Raw genomic sequence first — 24,400 nt, forward strand, 5'->3', positions numbered from 1 at the left:
GAGTTGAAGGTAAAAAAGAGATTGCACTTCGGGTCTAAACCTACAAAACTTTAATCATGTGATTAGTTTTTACCCACAGAAATAGTTCCAAGCACTGTTCCCATGATTAAGTGTTTGGGGGATCACGCATGGAAGAGCTGAATATTGTGAAAATTGATATAAGAGCCAAGCTAATCACTTAGGCCCCAGTCCTGCAAGCTATTCCACAAAGGTGCATCCCTGGACAAAATCTCCCTGACTTTAGCAGCACTCAGCGTCAACAACCCTTATACCTACCATGACCCAATGAAGCCAAGGAGGTTCTGCATGGCCACAGAAGGTCTGTTCACACTGAACAGATGGCAGGACAGGGACTTAGCTTAAAGTAAGCAATATTTTATAAATGTATTTAGACACAAAAGAAATTATAGAAAAATATCTTTATTTTAGTTTGGCGTTTACTTTGCAGAAAAAGTTCTTCACATGCTTAGTCTTTGGCAGTTACAAAATTATTAATTTGAAATATATGGAGGAGGAGATATAGGAAGAACCACAGTATTTTCCTTGTTTGTTGATTCCAATTCCAAATATACTGTTTACCATTTAAGGAAAAAAACCCTACAACATTTTGTCTCTCTCTTCACATAAAGTTACTGGGCCAGATCCTCAGAAATTCTTTGTGCTGATGCAGTGGTAGCATCTGAGAATTCCCCTTCTACCTCCCCCCATAGAATAGGAAGTGTTCTGGAATAGGCTGGGGTTGGAAGGAGTCAAGGCAAGAGAAGGAGGGGCTGGAGAACAACGTGTTCTGGCAATCCAGAGCTCCAGTTTATACTAGGACTTGATTCAGTAGCAGCCTGCATGATCAGAAGGCAAGTAAAGGGGGCACAGAGCTACCTATGGCTCCACTTTCCCCATGTGCACCAAGTGCTGCTCTGATACACTCCCTAACCCATTGAGAAGATGAATTCATACAATTCTTGTTGATTTCAGTGGCACTGAACATGGATAACAAAGTTAATTAATGCTATACTTTTTTCTATTGTAGATTATTTTTATATGAAAATATCACTTGATAAGGCTTTAGCAGATGCTTCTGTGGGATGCCAATGAGGATTTAGGGGCAAATTCTCCTTCCTTGCAGGAACAGTTATCTGTACATTAGGAAATGAGTTACTTAATATCACAAATTTAGACCTTCCCTGATCAACAACAAAATAAAAACTTGGATACTCAGGAGAGTCCAGCTAAAAAACAAAACGGCTAAACCAGCTACATGAAAAAAAATTCTAATTTCTCATCAAACAAATATTAGAAGTAGAATAAGCAGGAAATGAACGCATATACATTTAAAAGCCACAAATATATATCCCCTCCCCCGCTGCTAACCTGTGTTTACAGTTAACTGATTTAAACTTTTGGCCCTTCTTGAAAGAACTGAAAAACATTAGTTACATAATGATCTGTTTCTTTGCAAAAAGAATTATCTGTTTCAACTATTTCTAATGCATAATTTGATTATGAATTCTTAGCTACATATCAGTCATGGGATACATTCCATCCTTATGAAGTAGTAATTGGAGAGAATTTATGCTTCCAAAAAGAAGGCCAAATTCTGCCTTTGGATGCAAAACAATTCCATTTGAAGTCAATCGGAGTTGCACATGTATATCTGAAACAGAATTTGACACATAGCAAAATGGAGTCCTTTCTTCATATTGGGGTCAAATTCTACTCTCTGGAACTCTTATGCAACCTCATTATACTTTGTGGATTTGCATGGATGTAACACGGTAGAATGTGTCTCCTGCTCCAATAATTACAGCTCATAAAAGATCATTGTGTATGTGGTATATTATATATTTAACAACTTCAAATTTGTACTTGTATGTAACATGAAGGAACCTATTCCTGGGTTTGCTATCTCACTATAAGGCCTGAGTTTCTTATGATAAAACTGTACTTTTATTTGTAATTTCAATTTTAAAAATAAGTTATACAGCTTTTGAATATAACTTACTAAAAAGGCAGAATACAAGGGCATGAAGAATCTCACTTGTATTCCCAAGAAAAATTTGGGGTCCAATGATGTGTTCCTTACTCAGGCAAAGTTCCCAGTGACTTGAGTGAATGAATATTTACAGATTGTAGAGTTATTTATTTACTTTTCCATTGTATTAGCAGATTTAGCTAATCTGCTAACAAAAAACAAATTGAAAAAAAAATTAACTACAGAATAATGTAGTCAATGGAGGTTACAGGAGGGATGAATTTGGCCCACTCTATCTGACTAACTAAAGGGCTTGTCTACTTTTGGCAATTTACTGAAATAGCTATTCCAGACAAGCCATATGTATTATTAGCAGCAATATACTGCAGCTTGCGGTCCTTAGTTACTCTCCAGTGCTGTGACTTAGTTTGCTTCAATGTCAATAATTCATTTTAGGGCCCAATGCTGCTCCCACTACAGTGAATGGGAGAAGTAACACGCACAAAGTTCCTACCTCTGGCCTTTCATCAATGCTTTCTGCTACTGAAGTGGGGCATCAAAACACCAGCGGTACGGCTATTACCTAAGGGTCAGTGATATCAGAGTAAAGGAACTAGATACCAAATTCTAACCTCAAAGGATTATTGCTATTGAGGAAGATGGAAGATTTTTTTAAAATTCACTGTCATATTTTCAATCAGCAGCATCAACAGCACTGTGGGAGATTTAAAAACAAAAAAACAAAAACTATCAGAACTCTTCAATCTGTACTAGAAATAGATACTAGATCTTGGGGAAATTAGCAAGAGAACAGGTGATGTTATCACTAACACTTACCCTCAGGGTTTTCTGACAGGTAAGAGGGAAGGATACTTTATGTTATGTGCCAGGACTCATAAGACACTTGCTGTCAGAGGCTACTGAAGGGAGGCACTGAATCACTGCATCCCACATCTATCCTCTTTCCCAAACAGCAACATCCACTTTTTGGGTGATGATGGTCCCCTGTGGCAGACCACCACCAGAAAAAGACGAGTTGTGTGTGACCTCTTAGTGACAACCTCCCCCACAATGGGCTACAATGGGAGCCGAGAGCACTCAACAATTCAAAAAATCAGGCATTAAAATAGTAATTTTAATTATTAGTCATGAGATGCTAAGATGCTATCCTGTGGTGCACTCAGAAGTCCAAATCTTCAGCTGGACCTGCTATTCACTCCATAGGAGGGATAACCGAGCCTTTAAGCAAAAAAAAACAAACAACAACAAAAAAAACCACGAGGAGTACTTGTGGCACCTTAGAGACTAACAAATTTATTTGGGCATAAGCTTTCGTGGACTAAAACCCACTTCATCGGATGCATGCAGTGGAAAATACAGTAGAAAGATATATATACACACACACAGAGAACATGAAAAATGGGTGTTGCCATACCAACTGTAACAAGATCAATCAATTAAGGTGGGCTATTATCAGCAGGGGGAAAAAAACCTTTTGTAGTGATAATCAGGATGGCCCATTTCAAACAATTGACAAAAAGATGTGAGTAACAGTAGGGGGGGAAAATTAGCATGGGGAAAATAGTTTTTACTTTGTGTAATGACCCAACACATAACATAACTCCCAGTCTTTATTCAAGCCTAATTTAATGGTGTCCAGTTTCCAAATTAATTCCAATTCTGCAGTTTCTCATTGGAGTCTGTTTTTGAAGGTTTTTTGGTGGAGAATTGTGACTTTTAGGTCTGAAATTGAGTGACCAGGGAGGTTGAAGTGTTCTCCGACTGGTTTTTGAATGTTATAATTTGAATATTATAATTCTTGATGTCTGATTTGTGTCCATTTATTCTTTTGTGTAGAGAGGCTTTGCTGCAAGGATAGGTTCCTGGGTTAGTGTTTTTGTTGTGTGGTGTATGGTTGCTGGTGAGTATTTGCTTCAGGTTGGGGGGCTGTCTGTAAGCGAGGACTGGCCTGTCTCCCAAGATCTGTGAGAGTGAGGGATCGTCCTTCAGGATAGGTTGTAGATCCTTGATGATGCACTGGAGAGGTTTAAGTTGGGGTCTGAAGGTGACGGCTAGTGGCATTCTATTACTTTCTTTGTTGGGCCTGTCCTGCAGTAGGTGACTTCTGGGTACTCTTCTGGCTCTGTCAATCTGTTTCTTCATTTCAGCAGGTGGGTACTGTAGTTGTAAGAATGCTTGATAGAGATCTTGTAGGGGTTTGTCTCTGTCTGAGGGGTTGGAGCAAATGCGGTTGTATCGTAGAGCTTGGCTGTAGACAATGGATCATGTGATATGGTCTGGATGAAAACTGGAGGCATGTACGTAAGTATGGTGGTCAGTAGGTTTCCAGTATAGGGTGGTGTTTATGTGACCATAGCTTATTAGCACTATAGTGTCCAGGAAGTGGATCTCTTGTGTGGACTGGTCCAGGCTGAGGTTGATGGTGGGATGGAAATTGTTGAACTCATGGTGGAATTCCTCAAGGGCTTCTTTTCCATGGGTCCAGATGATGAAGATGTCATCAACGTAGCGCAAGTAGAGTAGGAGCATTAGGGGACAAGAGCTGAGGAAGCATTGTTCTAAGTCAGCCATAAAAATGTTGGCATACTGTGGGGCCATGCGGGTACCCATAGCAGTGCCGCTGATTTGAAGGTATACATTGTCCCCAAATGTGAAATAGTTGTGGGTGAGGACAAAGTCACAAAGTTCAGCCACCAGGTTTGCCCTGACATTATCGGGGATACTGTTCCTGACGGCTTGTAGTCCATCTTTGTGTGGAATGATGGTGTAGAGGACTTCTACATCCATAGTGGCCAGGAGATCTGGAAGATCACCAATGGATTGTAGTTTCCTCAGGAAGTCAGTGGTGTCTTGAAGACAGCTAGGAGTGCTGGTAGCGTAGGGCCTGAGGAGAGAGTGTACATAGCCAGACAATCCTGCTGTCAGGGTGCCAATGCCTGAGATGATGAGGCATTCAGGATTTCCAGGTTTATAGATCTTGGGTAGCAGATAGAATACCCCTGGTCGTGGTTCTAGGGGTGTGTCTGTGCAGATTTGTTCCTGTGCTTTTTCAGGGAGTTTGAGCAAATAGTGTAGTTTCTTTTGGTAACCCTCAGTGGGATCAGAGGGTAATGGCCTGTAGAATGTGGTATTAGAGAGCTGCCTAGCAGCCCCTCGTTCATATTCCGACCTATTCATGATGACGACAGCACCTCCTTTGTCAGCCATTTTTATTATGATGTCAGAGTTGTTCCTGAGGCTGTGGATGGCGTGTTCTGCATGGCTGAGGTTATGGGGCAAGTGATGCTGCTTTTCCACAATTTCAGCCCGTGAACGTCAGCGGAAGCACTCTATGTAGAAGTCCAGTCTGTTGTTTCGACCTTCAGGAGGAGTCCACACAGAATCCTTCTTTTTGTAGTGTTGGTAGGAAGGTTTCTGTGGATTAGTGTGCTGTTCAGAGGTGTGTTGGAAATATTCCTTGCGTCAGGGGCATCAAAAGTAGGATTCCAGGTCACCACAGAACTGTATCATGTTCGTGGGGGTTGAGGGGTAGAAGGAGAGGTCCCAAGAGCCTTTAAGCTAAGCATTCAGCTCTTCTATCCACTCACTGGAGGAAGCTGGGATATTGCTTCTACTCCAAGTAACAGGTCCACCCATCCAATTGATGGCTTTTTTTTCCCTTCAAGCAAACTTCTTGTGAATTTCCTTGGCTATTGACACATAACCAGCATAACATGCTCTGGCACATGCCTGCTGAATTCACATTGATTACAGACAGACAGACAAGTATTTTGGCATGGTACAAACAGGAGAGCGTGTAACTATAAATGATATAAACTTTCATGTAAGAAAGCACATATCTATGTGCACACAGTTTGAGGACATGAAAATATAAAGCTTAGGTCACTGATATTTTGGCTGATATGCTGCACATTTTGAATTGCAATACAATATTTAATATACATACTGTTCTAGAAATATACATGCTGTGATAGATGCTTGTTTCACTGCTCACCTGTTTACTCATTTGTGCCTGAGGAGGTATGTTAACAGTCTGACTGGTAGGTGGGTGTGTATTTTGTTTCGTTTTTGCTATATTAATTTTTTCTTTTATTTGGATTTGTACACATGCCCAGGGACATTGTGATAGTTTTGTATTTTCAAAAATTCACCTAGGTATGTATTTAAAAGGGAGGAAGAGGGTGACTTTAAGAGTTTTTGGAAGCTTCATTTGTTCAGAAACTTTTTTTATAGCCTCTCCTCTTCCTTCCGTCAGGAAGTCCCTGACATTCACCCCATTCTCAGGCACTAGACACAAATGGAAAAATCCTGGCAATAAACTACAGGAAATGAATAGAAATAGCAACCTTCAATTCCAAGCAAGGAATTACCCAAGTCACACAACTCCATGGCATAGATAATTTCTCACAGCATAGCTGGAACAGCTCAGCCCTGAAGAAACTGCCAATATAAACCCCCATATCCTCCCTCCAATGCACCTTATCCACTCTGACAAAACTATCAGAACAACCCACACAGCAGTCCTGCCCACCAGCTAAACCAAACAGCCCAGACAAACCTCAACTCTTTTGGAAAAATCACCCCTTTCACTCTGACTGAACTTTATTAGAGACTAGAACATAAGCTCCTACAGAACACTGCTTCCAACCTCTCTGTATTGGAACTAGAACTCCCCTTGGCTGGCCTGGCAGCTAGAGGTATCTCCAGACAGATATCCTCTCCTTTATTCTGTACATTTTCTCTCTCCTTCCCTTTTCTGCCCTATTCTTTCCCCTTGTCTTTTTTTCCCTAGCAATTTTCCTCTTTCATATTTATTTTCCTCTTTTATTCATTTCCTTTCTCCCCTCACCCCTTTCCCATCTCAAAAGGCAACATAAGGCCGAGGTCTGGTCCACTCTTAGCTTTATGGGACCAGTTAATGAACCGCCCCGATGAACTGAATACCAAGGGAGCAGAGAAATGTGAGCTAGCAGGCTCATCCCTGAGCCTGCAGCCCTGTTAATGCAAGCTACTCCTGTAGCTAGATGCAAGAAGCCAGAGCGAGTAGGGATGGAAGGTGGCTTTCAAGAAGCTGCCTATGGTTTTACCTGCCACCAAAGGAGAACATGTGTAATGGAGGCTGGCCTAATCTTGTCATGCACCTTTTTGGAGCCTTCCCCCATTCCTTTCCTCTTCTCTCTTGCCCATGCTACTCTTAAAAATACTGATCACAAGCCTCACTTTAAAATCACAAAAGTTGTCAACACCATCATCCCCAGCAGCTACCACAGCTTCTCACTCCCAGACACCCTTCAGCCACAGCTGTCCAGTTTTCGATAGCTTCATGTCCTACCTCTGCCATGTCACAAGAAATGTCACATATGGAGCTGCACACACACTGGCAGCTATGTACATGACAGAAATAATCAGGACAAGAGACACTACTTAGCACCTTTGATATCAGCAAGGCCCCATGTGCTCCACAGCAAATTGCACCTACATTCTGATTTAAAATCCCTGGATTGGCATAAACGTCATCTGGTGCAGATTGGAAATTCTGCAGCAACCTTATGTAAATTAAAAATGGAAGTTTTAATAAAATACATCTGAAATGTATTTTGATACTAAATTCAATTTATTTTGAAAAACCGAAAGCTTAGATTCTGGCACAGTATTCTACAGAACGGGGTGGATTCTGTGGCTAAGGAATTACAAAACAAATGGGATATTGGATACTAGGCTCAGTAGAAAGACCAAGATTCTAATGAACTTGGAAAATGACCTATTTTTTCAACCAAGAGGTATCCCTCTAGATTAGAGACTGAGCACATGGATGAGGCAGTGTAGAAAAAGTTACCATGTGTCTGACCATTTTACCCACGAAGGACTTCACAGATCAAAATCCAGCATCTTTTATAAATAACATTCACAAGCACACCATATCAGATCATTCATTTAAATGAGATGGCCATAATTCAGGGCGATGGCACACAAAGAACTCACATTGTTTGCTCAAAAGAACTAATGACCACATGTAGTAGTGAGTGTAAAAACTGTAAATGTAACATTATTGTTGATCATTTAAAGTCAAAATTAGGAAATCCAAAGTTATGGCTCTAGCCCCCGTCAGCTGTTTTGCTTGTGCATGTATATAATTTTGTACAACTTGACCAAACTTTTCTAACAAATTCACCTTTGGTGCAAGGACAAGAATGGGAAATGTCTGCCTCAAGGGGTGGTTTTTCTAGTTTTATAAGTGCCTGAAAACAAACTCATAATGAAATTGCTGTCTCAACCATAATTTATTTACTGTAACACAGTAGTGTTGTGCCAGCAGAAGAAACTCACATTTTAAACAGTTTGCCCCAGATATTGGCCCAAAGAGGATAAGGAATGGAGTCTGAAATCATTAGTAAAATTCCATCTGCATATTTGTAGACTGTATACGCTAGAAAAGGGAATCCCTTTTATGTCTTTATTCTGCACACCATGCCAAGAGTTCACAGTGATGAAACACAGAAGGAAGAAAGGCAACAAACCCTCAGATCCTCTCTCTTCAAAACAATGATACTGATATTAGACCTACCTTGTATGAGGCATATTAGAGTCTCTGATCCTGTTAACAGAGATGTCCCCCAACAAATGCTCCCATGCAATCAATTTTTTCCCCTCTAATCTTCTGCATTTATCAAAAGCCTTTTTGTCATTAATCAGTACTGCTACCAAGTGGAAACCAGAAGGTCACAGACATTATTCATGAAATTCAAAGTTTATGTCATATGCTCCTTCCTAAATGCTTTTTCTTAGAAACAGAATGTTTTAGCCAGTGCTTTTTCAAATGAGTCACTAATAGCCTTGTTTTAACTCTACAGCTGCTGATAATTTGAAGTACTAACCTCCTCCACTACCACCCTGATTGAAATAAAATATCAATATTACAGTATGCTGAAAATGGAAAATTAGATGTGACATTTTGCTGCAAGGCCTCCAAAAGTCCCATTCTCATTCATTTGATTTATTTCTTTGTAGGTCATGTTTGATGGCTTTAGAGCTGAAATATTGTATCTATTTTTTAAAATCTCACAGCATGTATTAAGGCAGCTTGTTCCATTTCCCTCAACACCCTTCAGTCACAAATATTGAAACAATAACTCTACTGTGGCTGGAATGGTTTGTACCATTTGATGCTCAGATACCTAAACAAAGAACTTAAAATGTTTAATAGCATGCGGTGGGCTAAATACTGCTCTCAGTTACATACGCACAACTTCACTCAATAGATGCCGGCAACCTAAGAGCTATATTCTGCCCCCTTTCAGGGTCAGATCATGCCTCCTCATTCTCATGGATGTGGGAAGCCCTAATCCCAGCCAAGTAAACCCCATGGTTCTGTCAGACAGGAGATTCTCACCAGAGAGGCAGCAGTGTGCAACAGGCCAGGAGTAGAGAGGGAAAGTGGCCAGTGGGGCCATAACTGTGAGAATCGAAAACACCTCACATGCAACTCAACAAAATATTCCACACTAAGGGAAAGAAGGAGCTAAGGATGCTATTACAGCCCATTGGTTGTTATAGAAATTGGGCTGGTGCTGCACAGCCTGAGGTACAGGGGAATTCTGTTCTCAACCCCCATGGAAATCCCAACAGCAAAGGCCATTTACTCTGGCTCGGCACAGATTCCACACCATTGTGATCATCTAGTCTGACCTCCCTTATAACACAGGCCCTAGAACTCCCCCAAAATAATTCCTAGAGCACAGCTTTTAGAAAAACATCCAATCTTGACTTAAAAATTGACAGTAATGGAGAATCCACCATGACACTGGGTAAATTGTTCAAATGGTTAATTATGCTCACATTTTAAAATATACACCTTATTTCCAGTCCAAATTTGTCTAGCTTAAATTTCCAGTAATTGGATCATGTTATACCTTTGTCTGCTAGATTGAAGAACCCATTATCAAATATTTGTTTCCCATGTAGGTACTTACAGACTGTAATCACCACCCCTTTCTTTTTGTTAAGCTAAACAAATTGAGCTCTTTAAATCTATCACTTTAAGACATCTTTCTGAAATTGTAATTATTCTTGTCTTGGCTCTTCTCTGAACTCTCTCCAATTTATCAACATCCTTCCTCAATTGTGGACACCAGAACTACGCACAATATTCTAGCAGCGGTCACACCAGGGCCAAATACAGAAGTAAAATAACCACTCTACTCCTACTCAATATTTCCCTGTTTAGGCATCCAAGATTCACATTAGCCCTTTTAGCCACAGTGTCCCACTGGGAACTCATTTTCAGTAGATTATCCACTACAACCTCCAAATCTTTTTCAGAGGACCAGGTTTTTGCATTCAGTTCACTCAAGTCTCATTGACATCAATAGGATTTGTGTATGAGGAAAGAGCGCAAAATATGGCTGTATGTCCCTACCCTAGGTATAATGCTTTTGATATGTTTGTAACTGATTCTGTATTTCTCCCTTTCCTTCTGAAGTAGGCCTTGAAGTTGCACTGATTTCACTTAAACCAGTTTATAAGCCAAATTTTGTTATACCAATGCAAAACCCTGTATGGACACTTATTTCACTTTAAGAGTGGCTTATTTCAATTTAGCTTAACCCTGTTCCTAATCAGCATAAGATAATGTGATATTAGCCAAGTTTATATCCATTTAAGAGCTTGTTGCACACAGCTTGTTGCACCAGTTTAATTAAATCCATTATAAATCACACTTTTAGTTAAACTGCTGCAACTTTGCATGTAGACAAATGTAGCCTTTTTCATGTAGTCTTACAGATAGATAGACTATGCTGTAGCAGAATGTAGGGTGGTGGATGAATTTGAACAGATTTTTATTTTTGTCATATGCTCAGGCCTGGCCAAAAATTATTTTCAAAAGACTACTTTGCATGCAATATAGCATAATAATTTCACTAAAAATAGATTAAAGGGCCATGTTAAAACTAAACAGTAACCTTTGGTAACTAATCATGTCACCATTAATACAGGTATAATGGCCAGACAAGTCCATAAGAAGAAATATAGAAAAGAGTATTTCACCAGTTTATATCCAATTAACCTAAAATTATATTTCTGTCTGTTACCTGCTCGTGAATTTGTTTAGCCTCTATTAAAACAGAAACCACAGTGTTCTTGATACCATATTGATTTCAAACTCTTCTGAACGCAGGCCTCTGTCACTGCATCTCAGTCAGGCGGATTCCTGTTGTATCCAAACTTAATTGAGCTGGGATTGTCTACCACGAAGGTTCTCAGATCAGGGGGCACCTCCAACTGATGACTATTCCTGTCCTGGCCCTAGACACCAGCCCCTAACCCCACTTCCAAAAGGAACCCTAACCCTACTTCCCCATCAGAGAAAACAGGACTTAAAGTTGGTTTCATTTTCACAATCTTGCAAAAAGTACAAAGGCCTCTATACTGATGCTCTCAAGGGGACCCATATTACCTCAGCCCATTCCTGTGCTGCTCACCAGGTTTCCTGGGCCTCTAACAGTTGTTTATTATGATTTTAGTCTTCAGGATTAAGAAAGCCATCTTACTTCATGGTTGTATCTGTTCTCCAAGTTCAGGAACCATGCTTCCATACTATTTTCTCTATTCGCATTTCAAACCTCCCGTAGAGAAAAGGGTACCATGAAACCTAACTAGACTGGCACATCTATTTCATGTATTTCTCATATGGAAGCATCCCTCACTAGATGGGGAGAAAGAGGCTGGCTCCAACTCCTCAATAACAAGGGAAATAGAGGCCAACCCCTTAAACAAAGAGTCGTGTTAGTCTGTTTGTTCTTTCATTTTTTACCACATGCAGGGCACTTTATTTACACTCAAATTCATCATCAAAAGATGTTTGTGAGATTATTCCAAAAACACTGAATTGGGGACACATATCTTTCAGTAGAAAATGGTACTGTACAGACATCAATCTTAAACTCTGAACCATGGAGCTAATTTTCTCATGTTCCCATGACTGAACAGATAAGAATACCCTGTGTCTTACACTGACAGTGCCTTACCAGGTATAAAATCCTTTATCCCCCAATGACTTTCAGAGAATAATCCCTTCTACTCCAACTCCAGAATGTACCCTAATCTTGTAAAATTAGATTGTGTAACCATGGATTGTATAACATGATTCTATATAATTCCACAGTACTTACCTGGCTAAAATAATACATGATAGCATACAACACACAGGGCCAAATTGTGCATTCTCTGCTCACACACACAGTCACACTGAAGTCAAAGGTAAGTGCCCACCAGTGTGCATAAGGATTCTACAGCCAGGCTCAGTATTTAAATATTGTTCCAAAAATAAAAATAAAAAAAATTCAATTCTTGAGCTTTAAAACATTTTCAAAGCAATTTTATCAGACGGGGTATAGTTCCTCTTACTGAGCTTAGTGACATGTAGTTGCTATCATGTCAGACTTATGAAAAAATAAAAACCCACTGGCCCAGGAAAAGGAGTTTTTAATTGCAGAAGACGGGCAGCAAAGATGGTGGTCTCCTATCATAAGCAGAGTCAGTGGCTTCACCCCAGAATCTGGATTTGTGGATATCTAAAAGCCCAGACACTATTCACAAATGACTGGGTAATTTAAAAGAATCAATGGAAGTTGTCAAGATTACAGCTGAGGGATTTTCTGAACATTTTGCTGGAGTGGAGCAGAGAACTAACATTCTAAAATGTATAGTTTCACTCCACACATTATTGGTCTAATAAGAGATTGTTTCCTATACACTGGTGAAATGAAACAGAAATTCTAGATTAGGTTTTGAAAAATTACCAGTTTTCCAAGGGGACTTTATTCTCCAATCTTCCTATTTTGGGGGGGAATGGTTAATTCTGTTGTTATAACTGCTCCACTGATTTCATCCAGGAGACTCTCAAAGGTAGGTGGAGACAGACAGAGCCCTAAATTATAACCATACCATATGTTGTGCTGATATAATGATGATTCCTGTTGATCATATATTATTCTGTAATATGATTTACAAACCTGCTACAACAATTAGTATATTATTCCAAAATTCTACCATACATCTACACCCTGGTTATTAAAAGGAAAGACACACTTTGTTTCTGCTAAGAGGGTATTTGGGAAAATGTGCATCAAATCATAGTTTTCTATCCCATCCACATTTGTGGAGGTAGAGAGTCTCACATCTTCATGACTGTGAAAGCAGCAAAAAATGTTGTTTCTGCTAAAAATCAGAAGAGAGAGGAGCAGATATGGATTTGACACTATTTGATTAGTTAGATATAGAGTCTAAGACTGCCACTAATCCATTTTTACAGTTCTTATGGAAATATGATTTAACATAATACTATTATAAAGTCAAGTCAATATTGTAGTAATTCTTATGCTCTGTGCCATGGCAAGCTTGAAAACTATGAAAACCCTGTTTATTATGTAAACCCTTTGAAAAAATTGTATTTCCTTTTCTCTCTCTAAGTATGCTTAAGTTCCCAGTAGTTTTGAGAAACAATTTAAGGGCCTGATCCTGAGATGTGCTAACCACTTGCTGGACCAGCACCAAAAATATAAATATAAATTACATTTGAAAAATTGTTATTGACCTTTCCTATTGTAGAAGGCAAAGAGCAGGGCATGAAATTCCACTTTGGGTAAGTAGGGATCTTTCCCGAGTGATAGCCATCAACTTCCGCTGAATTTAAGCTTTCCTTAAAATAAATACATAAATAAAAGAGTTTCTAGGCCTTGTGGTTGTTATAACCAATGCAGTGCTGTCTTCCTGAATCTGCAGAGACAAGTCTGGCTGCCATCACTGCTAGAGAAGTTAGGATGTCTCAGCTCCCGCAGTTAGGGTGACTGACAGGGTTACCCACCATTGTCATTAGGAGTAGGATGCTGCCACACCCATACTCAGACAGTGCCACCTCTGAAGCAGGAGAATCAGCAGGGACCCAACCCCTGTGCAAGTATTGTGCAGCACGGGAGATTTAGGTTGGACATTAGGAAAAATTCCTAACTGTCAGAGTAGTTAAGCAGTGGAACAAATTACCTAGGGAGGTTGTAGAATCTCCATTACTGGAGGTTTTTAAGCATAGGTTACACAAACACCTATCAGGGATGGGCTATATCAGTGGTGGGCAACCTGCTTCCCATAGCTCCCATGGGCTGAGAACGGCAAACCATGGCCACTGGGAGCTGCGGGCAGCCGTGCCTGTGGACAGTCAGTGTAAACAAACTGTCTCAGGGCCCGCCAGAGGATTACCCTGACGGGCCGCATGTGGCCCATGGGCCGCAGATTGCTCACCACTGGTCTAGATAATACTTAGTCCTTCCCCAATGCAGAGGACTGGACTAGATGACCTACTGCAGTCTACCCCAATCCTACATTTCTATGATTCTATGTGTGATGAGCCCCATTCACCCTACCAGCAGCCTCTATATATGTGGGTCTCCTACAACCTCAGCAAAGGAATCTGCAGACTTGTGTGGAGGGAGAGGACACAAAATGATTTATTATGTAAAAGGGGCTGCTAAGAATTAATTTATTTTGTGGAGGTTTGATGGTAGAGATCAGCCAAGGATTAAATGATTTAGTGGAGGGGCAGCCTTAATTGATTTACTTGATGTAGATGTGGTGGGGCTGGCATTAATTAGTGGCACAGAATTCAGCCAGCAGGAGATTAAGGTCTTTGGAACCAACCAGCAGAGACCACACAACTGTGAGATGGGGCAGAACGGGCATGACTGGAGCCAGAAGCCTGGCTCCAGAGGGGTTAAGGCTAAGGGCACAAGTGTCTTTGAGCTTGGTAAATAGACTGAGCCTTGGTGAGCAGGCATTGGGTAAATTTTTCAAAGCTTTGCAAAAGGGTATATCTGCTTCTCATTGCTGCTTAATGGCGCATCCTTCCCATAAGACTGGTAGCACCAAATTGTGGTCCCATTTAAGTCTATTGCAAAGCTGATTCACATAGAGGGACCAACATTTGGTTTGTAGTTGTTAAATTAGTCCTATAAACAGCATCTAATCTAGCTTATGCCTGGGGTGACTCAGACCTTCATTTTCATACATACTGGAAAGAAGTCGCTCAATTTATCATTACACTTCTGCACTAGCCTCACAGCTTTATTCCAACTCCTTGTTAATAGTCAGCTACCAAAACAAGCCATAAAGCTAATAGGAGATTTAACTGGGACAAGAGTAGAGGTTGCCTTCTCTAAATGTTTTGGTTTGAAAAACCAAATACAAATCTATCCTTATACTTTCTTTAACAAACTGATATATGGAGAGGGGAGCGGTTCAATAACAGGGTCATTTTTCATGTGGAGGGAAGCCTGAACCTGCAGACCTAGGCCTGGGAAGCTGGGAAAAAGGGAGTGCCACCTCTGCAGAATGTTTCTTTTGCCCCCTGCGTAAGTCTCTGGGAGGACTCCAGATTTGGAGGAGGTAGGTTAGCTGTCATGGCTCTGCTGGATTCTTCCCCCTCCAAACACAGATGGAGTCTGTAGTAACTTAGACTTCTTCCCCTTCCATAATTTGGAACCTCCTTGAAGGGATTCTTTGGGCAGCTATATTTGTGGGAGTTGAAAAAAGCACAGCCCTTGCCAGAGCATGCTGTCCAAAAGCCAATGCAGCCAACAGGACCAGGAAGAGTGCAGAAGTAATGTGCCTGCCTGAGATGCCCCTGGCTTCCAGTGGATTCTTCGTTCAAGAGAAATACAGGGGTTAAAGAAAGGAATGTCCAAGCTTCTCCCATGAGAAACAGTGGGAGGAAGTTTTATCTTCTGTGGAAGAATGGCATGAAAATTTCACAAGTTGAAACTCATGGTATTTCTACTCCTCTGTGTTGATTATTCCTGTGTAGAGTATTAAAAATGAAAATAAGTTTTAAAATGCTGATACACACAGTGTGACAGAGGACTATCAAATCTTACAAACTACTCTGGCTACAGACAGCTAATTCTTTAGATTCTTGTAATATTTAACTTGCCAGAACAAATTTTGTATGTAGAGATATTACACATAATCATAGTACATATAGAATAAGCCTGACTAATTAACTAGAATTAGGAATAATTCATTGTAGTGAGATGTGGTGAATACATTAATGGGCACAAAACAAAAAGTTAAAGTTATCTGAACTTAAACTTTTTAGAGAATAATGGGATTCAGTTTTGATTAAAACCCTGACCGTGGTCATATATCACCACAACTTTGAAAAACCTCTTCATTTACCTTTAAGTGTCTCCATTGCATAGTTAAGGAATAATATCAAAAGCCATTACAAACTTTTTAGCAGTTCTTATGGCAGAGGTGAAAGTGGGCCGGTACGGTGTACCGGTAAGAAGTGGTCGCCAGTACCGGCTCGTACACAGCTGACGTTAAAGCGCTGCCCCTGCAGCACTTTAACATCGCTGCCCCTTTTGCCCCCCTCTCCAGGGTCAATGAAGGGAAGAAGGGGCAGAGGGGGAGGACAAAGGGGCAGCTGCCCAGGAGCCTGGCAATTTAAAGGCGGCAGCGTGGAAGGGCTGGCTGGAGGAAGCTGACCCCCAACCCCACCAGGCCCCTGTACCGGTAAGTCTTATTTTACTTTCACCCCTGTCTTATGGTGCATTTAAAAGGATGACAGACTTACGTGGCGTATAGAGCTCTCTGGATAAAGTAGCGAAGATGTTTGTACTAGCAAGATACCATGCTGCACTGGACACTTCTACAGCAGTGTGTTGCTTAGTTTGACACATAAAATGCTATAGTGAGGACTGGTTTCAGAGTAACAGCCGTGTTAGTCTGTATTCGCAAAAAGAAAAGGAGGACTTGTGGCACCTTAGAGACTAACCAATTTATTAGAGCATAAGCTTTCGTGAGCTACAGCTCACTTCTTCAGATGCATATCGTGGAAACTGCAGCAGGCTTTATATATACACTGAGAATATGAAACAATACCTATTCCCACCCCACTGTCCTTTGTCACTTCATAAGACAATTTCATATATGCTTTAACAGCAATGTAAACATTCATTTCAATAAATTCTCTATTCGCTCTTTCATCACCATTGTAGGCTTGTGTAAAATTTCAATTTCCCCTTTTAAGTTTGGCTATCCGCCTGTAAAAAAAAATTATTTTACCTAATGAAATGTATCTGCTTTCTGCATCAATTTACAGTCTTTGCTACTACCTCTAAAGTTAGAGTAATACTTCATAGGTATAAAACCTGCACCATCAAGTTCTATAAATATTAGTTCCTTTCATAGTTGCTACATTAAATTTTGCTGATATCAAATTACACAGTTGAAGCATGCTACAAAATACTACAACAAAACTTCATTCGGAGATACAAGCTTTCATTTCTGAAAGGTTGTATCTTAGTACTGTACCGTTTAGGAAATATGATTCTATAATAATAGAAATAGTGTTCATTAATTACTGTAAAGTGTTTGGCAACTAAACAGACCACCACAAAATTATTGTCTAAATTAAAAATAAAGATTAATAAAATCTTTAAAGAAATATTGTCAAACAGCATGAAGAAATTATCATCATCATGCACAGACAATATATTTTATATAAACAAATCACCACTATAAAACGGAAACCAGTCAACAGAATTAGAATGTAAGGAAAGCTGTCTATCTGCTTATGATATTCAGTTGGTAGACCATCCTTTGAGATTTTCCTGAATCCCACTTCATATTCAACAAAGGGAAAACAAAGCATGAATGTATTTTTAAAAACTATGTACTATATATATATATATTTATTGTAAAACCAGTATCCATGAAAATTCTCACTTGAGTAAGGTAAGCAGGATTTGTCCCACTGCTGTGATATGTACTGACATAAGAAAACATTATGGATGGTCTCTGTACAGCACCTCTCACAATAGGGCTTTGATTCTGACTGAAGCCTATGGGCACTACCACAATACGGACACTCACTGAATTTTTTTTTTTATTTGAAAGTTGAGAATCTCTTTCTTAGAAACCTAAGAGTTACATAATAAAGTTTATTATAAAAATGAATTGAAATGTGAAAAACAAAGAGTCTCATTTATTGCAACACACACAGGGATATATAGAAACCCCAAACTTCAAAGAGTTGATGTTCTCTACAATGATGCTTCAAAAATTGCATCTCTGAGGTACCACACATAATGTGATACAAGAATTGTCAAAATAAATACACATTTATTACACGTACAAAAGACTAAGTAGACATGTCAAATCATATAACTCATTGGCTTGTATGTATACTGCTGCTCCTAAGAGGACACCGAGTGTTGTTCAATTTCTATTTTGAACAATTTCAAACTTTTTTAAAATAGCCATAAATATTTATTTTACATGCTAAAGCCAGGACACTCTCTTTCACTGTTTATTCTACACATTTTTTGGAGTCCCTGGCCTCAATAATCTATTTTACTGTGTTCAGCATCTGGATCTGGAGGGGTCATTGAATCACAGCAAACTATTTCCCTTCTCCCTATTTCAGCAGAGTATACTGCTGAAATAATTTGAATATTTCATTAATAGGGCCATGAAGATATTAGTAAAAATATACAGTGGATCATTTTAATTGCATAATGTATTTTTGAGGCAAAGTCCTTTACAATATGAACATTTGATCTTACGGGTCCACTAAATTTTTTTTGCAATTTTTAATTAATACTTTTTGACCTTTTCTGTGGAAAGATTAGTCTTCAAAACTGTCCCAGCCATCTCCTACTATACATTTGCAGCTCATCTGTTAATCAGTGTCTATTGCATTATTATTCAGATCAGGACAAAAGGTGAAGCAAAAAAGCTCTGGTTTAGGAGAGTATATTCCTTTAACCAGAGTAATATCTCACCCTCATGCTACATCTTTAGCAAACGCTGTTCAGCACAGTTGCAACCGTTGTTAAATGAAGACCACAGACATTTTACTTCAATTACTAGAGAATGTAAACATATTAGGTGACATAGTCTATTTCTGATCTAAACAATAGTGCAACTGAATTTTATGAATTAAAGTAATTTTTCTACACTTTCAGACAAGATTTATGAAGAGAAACTGGCTTACATCATCTGAATTATGCATACTTTAATACTGAGGCATACAGTTATCTGCCTTTTTATTTGTTGTAAGGAACCACAATTTTCTTTTTTTAACTCAGGATATCTCGAGCACAGGAAATTTGGATTTAATCACCAAATCTGTGATTTCATGTATGTGGGTCAAATGGATGTGGGTTCTACTCAGCTGAAAAAAATAGATGAGGAGTAATGTGATTTCAGTCTGAGTAATTTTATAGCAAAGACTGCAAGATATGTTTTGAAGATGTCATTGATGGCAACACAAATCAATATTAAAAACTTTATACAGGAAGCACACTTTTAGAAGATGGGCCTTAAAACTATTTCATAGGATCATGGATTTTTAGAATCATAAACGACACCCTAATTGCTAGTGCAAGCTATTATCTTTCTTCAGTTTCCCTCTTCGTTTGTTTTTTGTTTTTGGCCTGTAAATAATTGAAGTGGCATTGCATTATCTATATTAAATGTTATGTACTTTGTTTCCAACTTACTAATGGCACATACAAATCACGAAGGTGAATGTTCCAGTATACAAGTGTTTTTTTCACCTGAGAGTATTTATTTATTATTCATCCAGCTCAGTGTTGAATGATACAGCAGGCTTCCCTTTAGACACTCTATGCTACATTATTTTCAAAAGATACATTAAACATACATGGCATCTAAAAAGTAGTTCATTGATTATTCCACAGTATTTCTTTAAACTACAATACTATTTACACAAAGTAGTCTTCACTTCAATATCTTTGAAAATGTGGATTACACGTTTAAGAGAAAATTAGTAATTCAATATCATTTAAATGGCTTTCACCATAATATTCCTATCAGTTTTGGTCTACATTGAAATGCATTTCAATGCCTTATCATTGTTGACTTTTAAATTCTCTCATGATTGTCTAACTTTATTTTTCAGCCAAATACTATAATTCATGTTTTACTTTAAAACAGGGGGTATAATAAACGACATTTTATCAAGTTCACAATTTAAGAGATTATTGTTCTGCAAGTGCCACAAATCCAGATATATTTTCGTTAGCAAGAAAAGCCTGATTATAACCTGCACAAGAAAGTTCACACACTGTATCAAGGTATCAGAGTAACAGCTGTGTTAGTCTGTATTCGCAAAAAGAAAAGGAGCACTTGTGGCACCTTAGAGACTAACCAATTTATTTGAGCATAAGCTTTCGTGAGCTACAGCTCACTTCATCGGATGCATACTGTGGAAAGTGTAGATGATCTTTTCATATACACACAAAGCATGAAAAAATACCTCCTCCCACCCTACTCTTCTGCTGGTAATAGCTTATCTAAAGTGATCACTCTCCTTACAATGTGTATGATAATCAAGGTGGGCCATTTCCAGCACAAATCCAGGGTTTAACAAGAATGTGGGGGGGGGGGAACAAGGGGAAATAGGCTACCTTGCATAATGACTAATCATGTGGACTAATCATGTGGATCATGTGGTGTGATCAGGGTGAAAGCTGACCATGATTCCAACAATTTCCATCCCACCATCAACCTCAGCCTGGTCCAGTCCACACAAGAGATCCACTTCCTGGACACTACAGTGCTAATAAACAATGGTCACATAAACACCACCCTATACCAGAAACCTACTGACCGCTATTTCTACCTACATGCCTCCAGCTATCACCCTGACCACACCACACGATCCATCGTCTACAGCCAAGCTCTATGATACAAACACATTTGCTCCAACCCCCCCAGACAAAGACAAACACCTACAAGATCTCTATCAAGCATTCTTACAACTACAATACCCACCTGTGGAAGTGAACAAACAGATTGATAGAGCCAGAAGAGTTCCCAGAAGTCACCTACTACAGGACAGGCCCAAAAAAGAACAGAACAGAACGCCACTAGCCGTCACCTTCAGCCCCCAACTAAAACCCCTCCAACGCATTATTAAGGATCTACAACCTATCCTGAAGGATGACCCAACACTCTCACAAATCTTGGGAGACAGGCCAGTCCTTGCCTACAGACAGCCCCCCAACCTGAAGCAAATACTCACCAACAACCACACACCACACAACAGAACCACTAACCCAGGAACCTATCCTTGCAACAAAGCCCGTTGCCAACTGTGCCCACATATCTATTCAGGGGACACCATCACAGGGCCCAATAACATCAGCCACCCTATCAGAGGCTCGTTCACCTGCACATCCACCAATGTGATATATGCCATCATGCGCCAGCAATGCCCCTCTGCCATGTACATTGGTCAAACTGGACAGTCTCTACGTAAAAGAGTAAATGGACACAAATCAGATGTCAAGAATTATAACATTCATAAACCAGTCGGAGAACCTTCAATCTCTCTGGTCACGCGATTACAGACATGGAAGTTGCTATTTTACAACAAAAAAACTTCAAATCCAGACTCCAGCGAGCAACTGCTGAATTGGAATTCATTTGCAAATTGGATACAATTAACTTAGGCTTGAATAAAGACTGAGAGTGGCTTAGTCATTATGCAAGGTAGCCTATTTCCCCTGGTTTTTTCCTACCTCCCCCCCCCCACGTTCTTGTTAAACCCTGGATTTGTGCTGGAAATGGCCCACCTTGATTATCATACACAATGTAAGGAGAGTGGTCACTTTAGATAAGCTATTACCAGCAGGAGAGTGGGGTGGGAGGAGATATTTTTTCATGCTTTTTGTGTATATAATAAGATCTTCTAAACTTTCCACAGTATGCATCCGATGAAGTGAGCTGTAGCTCACGAAAGCTTATGCTCAAATAAATTGGTTAGTCTCTAAGGTGCCACAAGTACTCCTTTTCTTTTTACACTGTATCCAGACATGACCTGTTGTGATTTGCGAGGAGTGACATTGGTGGTTGAAGAGGCTTATGCTAAATGTCCCAGACAGCTGATGCAACCACCTCTGCATTTGCCAATTTGCAGCATGATGCTTCTAGAGAAGTGGGTCTGTCGGTCCTTACAGACTCCAAAAAAGGGCGGAGAGACACTTCAACTCCACCCAATTAACAAAAAGCAACTAAACAACCCTTTATCTGCAATCAGCAGCTAACTGGGCACAACACTAACGGCAGAAGTTTGATTTTGACACTTTCTTTAAATTCAGTTCAGCAATTGTGAAAAATGATTTTTGAAGGTGTAACCAACAGACAACGAGAACCAATGTGTGGGTGAAACCAGCCTAGCGGTTATTTTACACTTAAACACACGATTGAAAAACAAAACCGAAATAAACATCTCCAGCTGAGATCCAGCAGCTGAGCTGAAAACACCCTCCCTCCCCGTTGAAAGTTACAAAGCAGCTACAATAGAGAGCAGCAGCAGCCTGGGCGCTTGGCGTTCAACTTCGGCTCGGTTTTTTGCTTAAAAGGAGCGTGTAACAGCGGACCGAGGCGACACTAAATCCTAGGAGATGCCCAATAAAGCCCCACGGGGGCACAGAAATGCCCGTCGCAGCCCTGATCTCTGTTTGACGGGGGGGAGGGGGGTTGTTGAGGACACGGCTCAGAAGGAGGAGACACGCCACGGCCCCCTGGGAGCGGGGCGACACCGAGGAGAGGGATGGCCGAGCAGGGAAGGCAAGCGGGTGAGGGAGCAGCGGAGGGAAAGGCAGAGCTGGACGGAGGGGGGCGAGGAGGCAGAGGAGGCGAAGGCAGCTGTGCCGCCTGCAGCGAGCCGAGCCCAGCCCCCGCTCCCGCTCCCGCTCCCCCTCCCCCGGGCTGGAGGGACAGGAGCAGCGGCGGCAGAGGCAGGAAGGGGCTGCCGGCTCTTTCCTGTCTGAGTCTGCGTGTGTAACCCGATCCCCTCCCCCGCCGCAGCCCCCTCCTGGCCTCGGGCGATAGCGAACGACGCTCAGCAAGTCCCGCTGCAGCCCAGCCCGGCCGCCCCGCCCCGCCCCGCGCCCGGCAGGCCGGCGCTACCGTACCTTAGCCTGCAGATACTGGGGGTAGTAGTAGGTGGTGTACTGGGGGTACATCTGCTGTTTCCACACTTTGCCCATGAAGCTGGAAATGTCGCCTGCCGTGCAGGGGCGGGGGGCACTTTAGGGGGCTCCAAATGCCTCTCTCCTGCCTCTTCCTTTCTGGCGGCGGCGGCGGCGGCGGCTGCTTCTCCTCCTCAGCGGAGCCCAAACCTTCCTCCTCCCAGCAGCAGCAGCAGCAGCGAGAGACCGCAGCGCGCCCCCCCGCCCCCTCCGGCGCGCGCTCTCCTCCCCCCACAAGTTTCCTCAAGTCCCTGCCCAGCCACAGCCCGGCAGCAGCGCCAGCCCGGTTCCGACGGCCCCGCGCGCTGGGAAGCGATCAATACCAGTGTGAACTGCAGCCGCGGCAGCGCTCGGTGCCAGGCAGCTGGGGGAGGGGGGCCAGGGGCGGTGCTTAGGCCCAGCTGGGCTCGAGGTGTGGGCTGGAGTTGAACCACTCAGGACTCACTGGCAGTAGGGAGCCGGGCAAGGATGCTCGCTCCCAGGCTCAGGCTGCAGCATGGTTGCAGCCGACAAGTGATCTAGGATCAGAGCAAGAGCGGTTCTGACCCTGGAAAAGTCATTCGCCATTAACGCTCCTGGGTAGGAAGGACTCCATATTCCCGCTCTGCCCAAGGGGGACTGCAACATGCACGCTGTGCATGACCTTGCTGGTTGGATTCTGCTTTATCATCTCCTTTGAGCCTTGTGATAACTGGCACGAATGCAGTGCACAAGCCTCAGTGCAGAAGTGGATGTCGTTCAGAAAAAACTAGCATAGGTTTAACATTCACTTGCAGGGGGTACATATTCCTAGCTAGAAATTTCTCAGGACCCCAGTACATCACTTACAGATTTGCCTAAAGTGTAGATTAACTGGTGGGCCTCATCCTCAAGTGTAATCAAATGCGGGGGCGGGGGAGGTGTGACATCCATTCTAACGGTTGGTGGCTACAGTTCTGTATATTTTCCTTTAGACTATAAGCATGGTTATTTGTTTTTGTTTTCTTAGAAAGACTTTCCCAAACTTAGAGAAAGTTTTCAGTCATGGCTAATGATGCAAAGGAAAACAGGTTACAATGTAATAAAAAACATTTTCTTCTGATTGGATTTGCTCCTGATGAGTATATATCCTCCTCTTACCTAATGCTGTATTTTCCAACATGCACTTAATGAATTCTCAGAGAGTCTAAACAGATGCCACTTCTTGTCAGGCTGTGAAAATTATGGTTTGTGTCCCAGGAGCGCTAGATTATTAATTAAATATATTTGCAAGCTCCATGAAAGCTGCTCTGCTTATTAGGGTTAACCTAGCTAAAAATGTGGGGGGGGGAGGGGAAGGGAAAGATGTGGTATAAAAGCTTAGTATTCACAAGTA

General features: G+C 41.1%; 1 protein-coding gene across 2 annotated transcripts in view; it reads right to left on the bottom strand.

The window, feature by feature from the left end:
- Nucleotides 1-23,407, bottom strand: part of RBMS1 (RNA binding motif single stranded interacting protein 1) — a 207,482-nt gene extending 184,075 nt beyond the window's left edge. For both annotated transcript variants that reach the window (XM_073305605.2, XM_073305604.2), the window contains exon 1: nucleotides 22,990-23,407. In XM_073305605.2, coding sequence (XP_073161706.1) covers nucleotides 22,990-23,064 — 75 coding nt within the window. In that variant the 5' untranslated portion in view covers nucleotides 23,065-23,407. The remainder of the gene's footprint in view (nucleotides 1-22,989) is intronic.
- Between the last annotated feature and the right edge of the window lie 993 nt (nucleotides 23,408-24,400).

This window comes from Lepidochelys kempii, chromosome 11, assembly GCF_965140285.1.
Source record: "Lepidochelys kempii isolate rLepKem1 chromosome 11, rLepKem1.hap1, whole genome shotgun sequence".
Taxonomy (NCBI): domain Eukaryota; kingdom Metazoa; phylum Chordata; order Testudines; family Cheloniidae; genus Lepidochelys; species Lepidochelys kempii.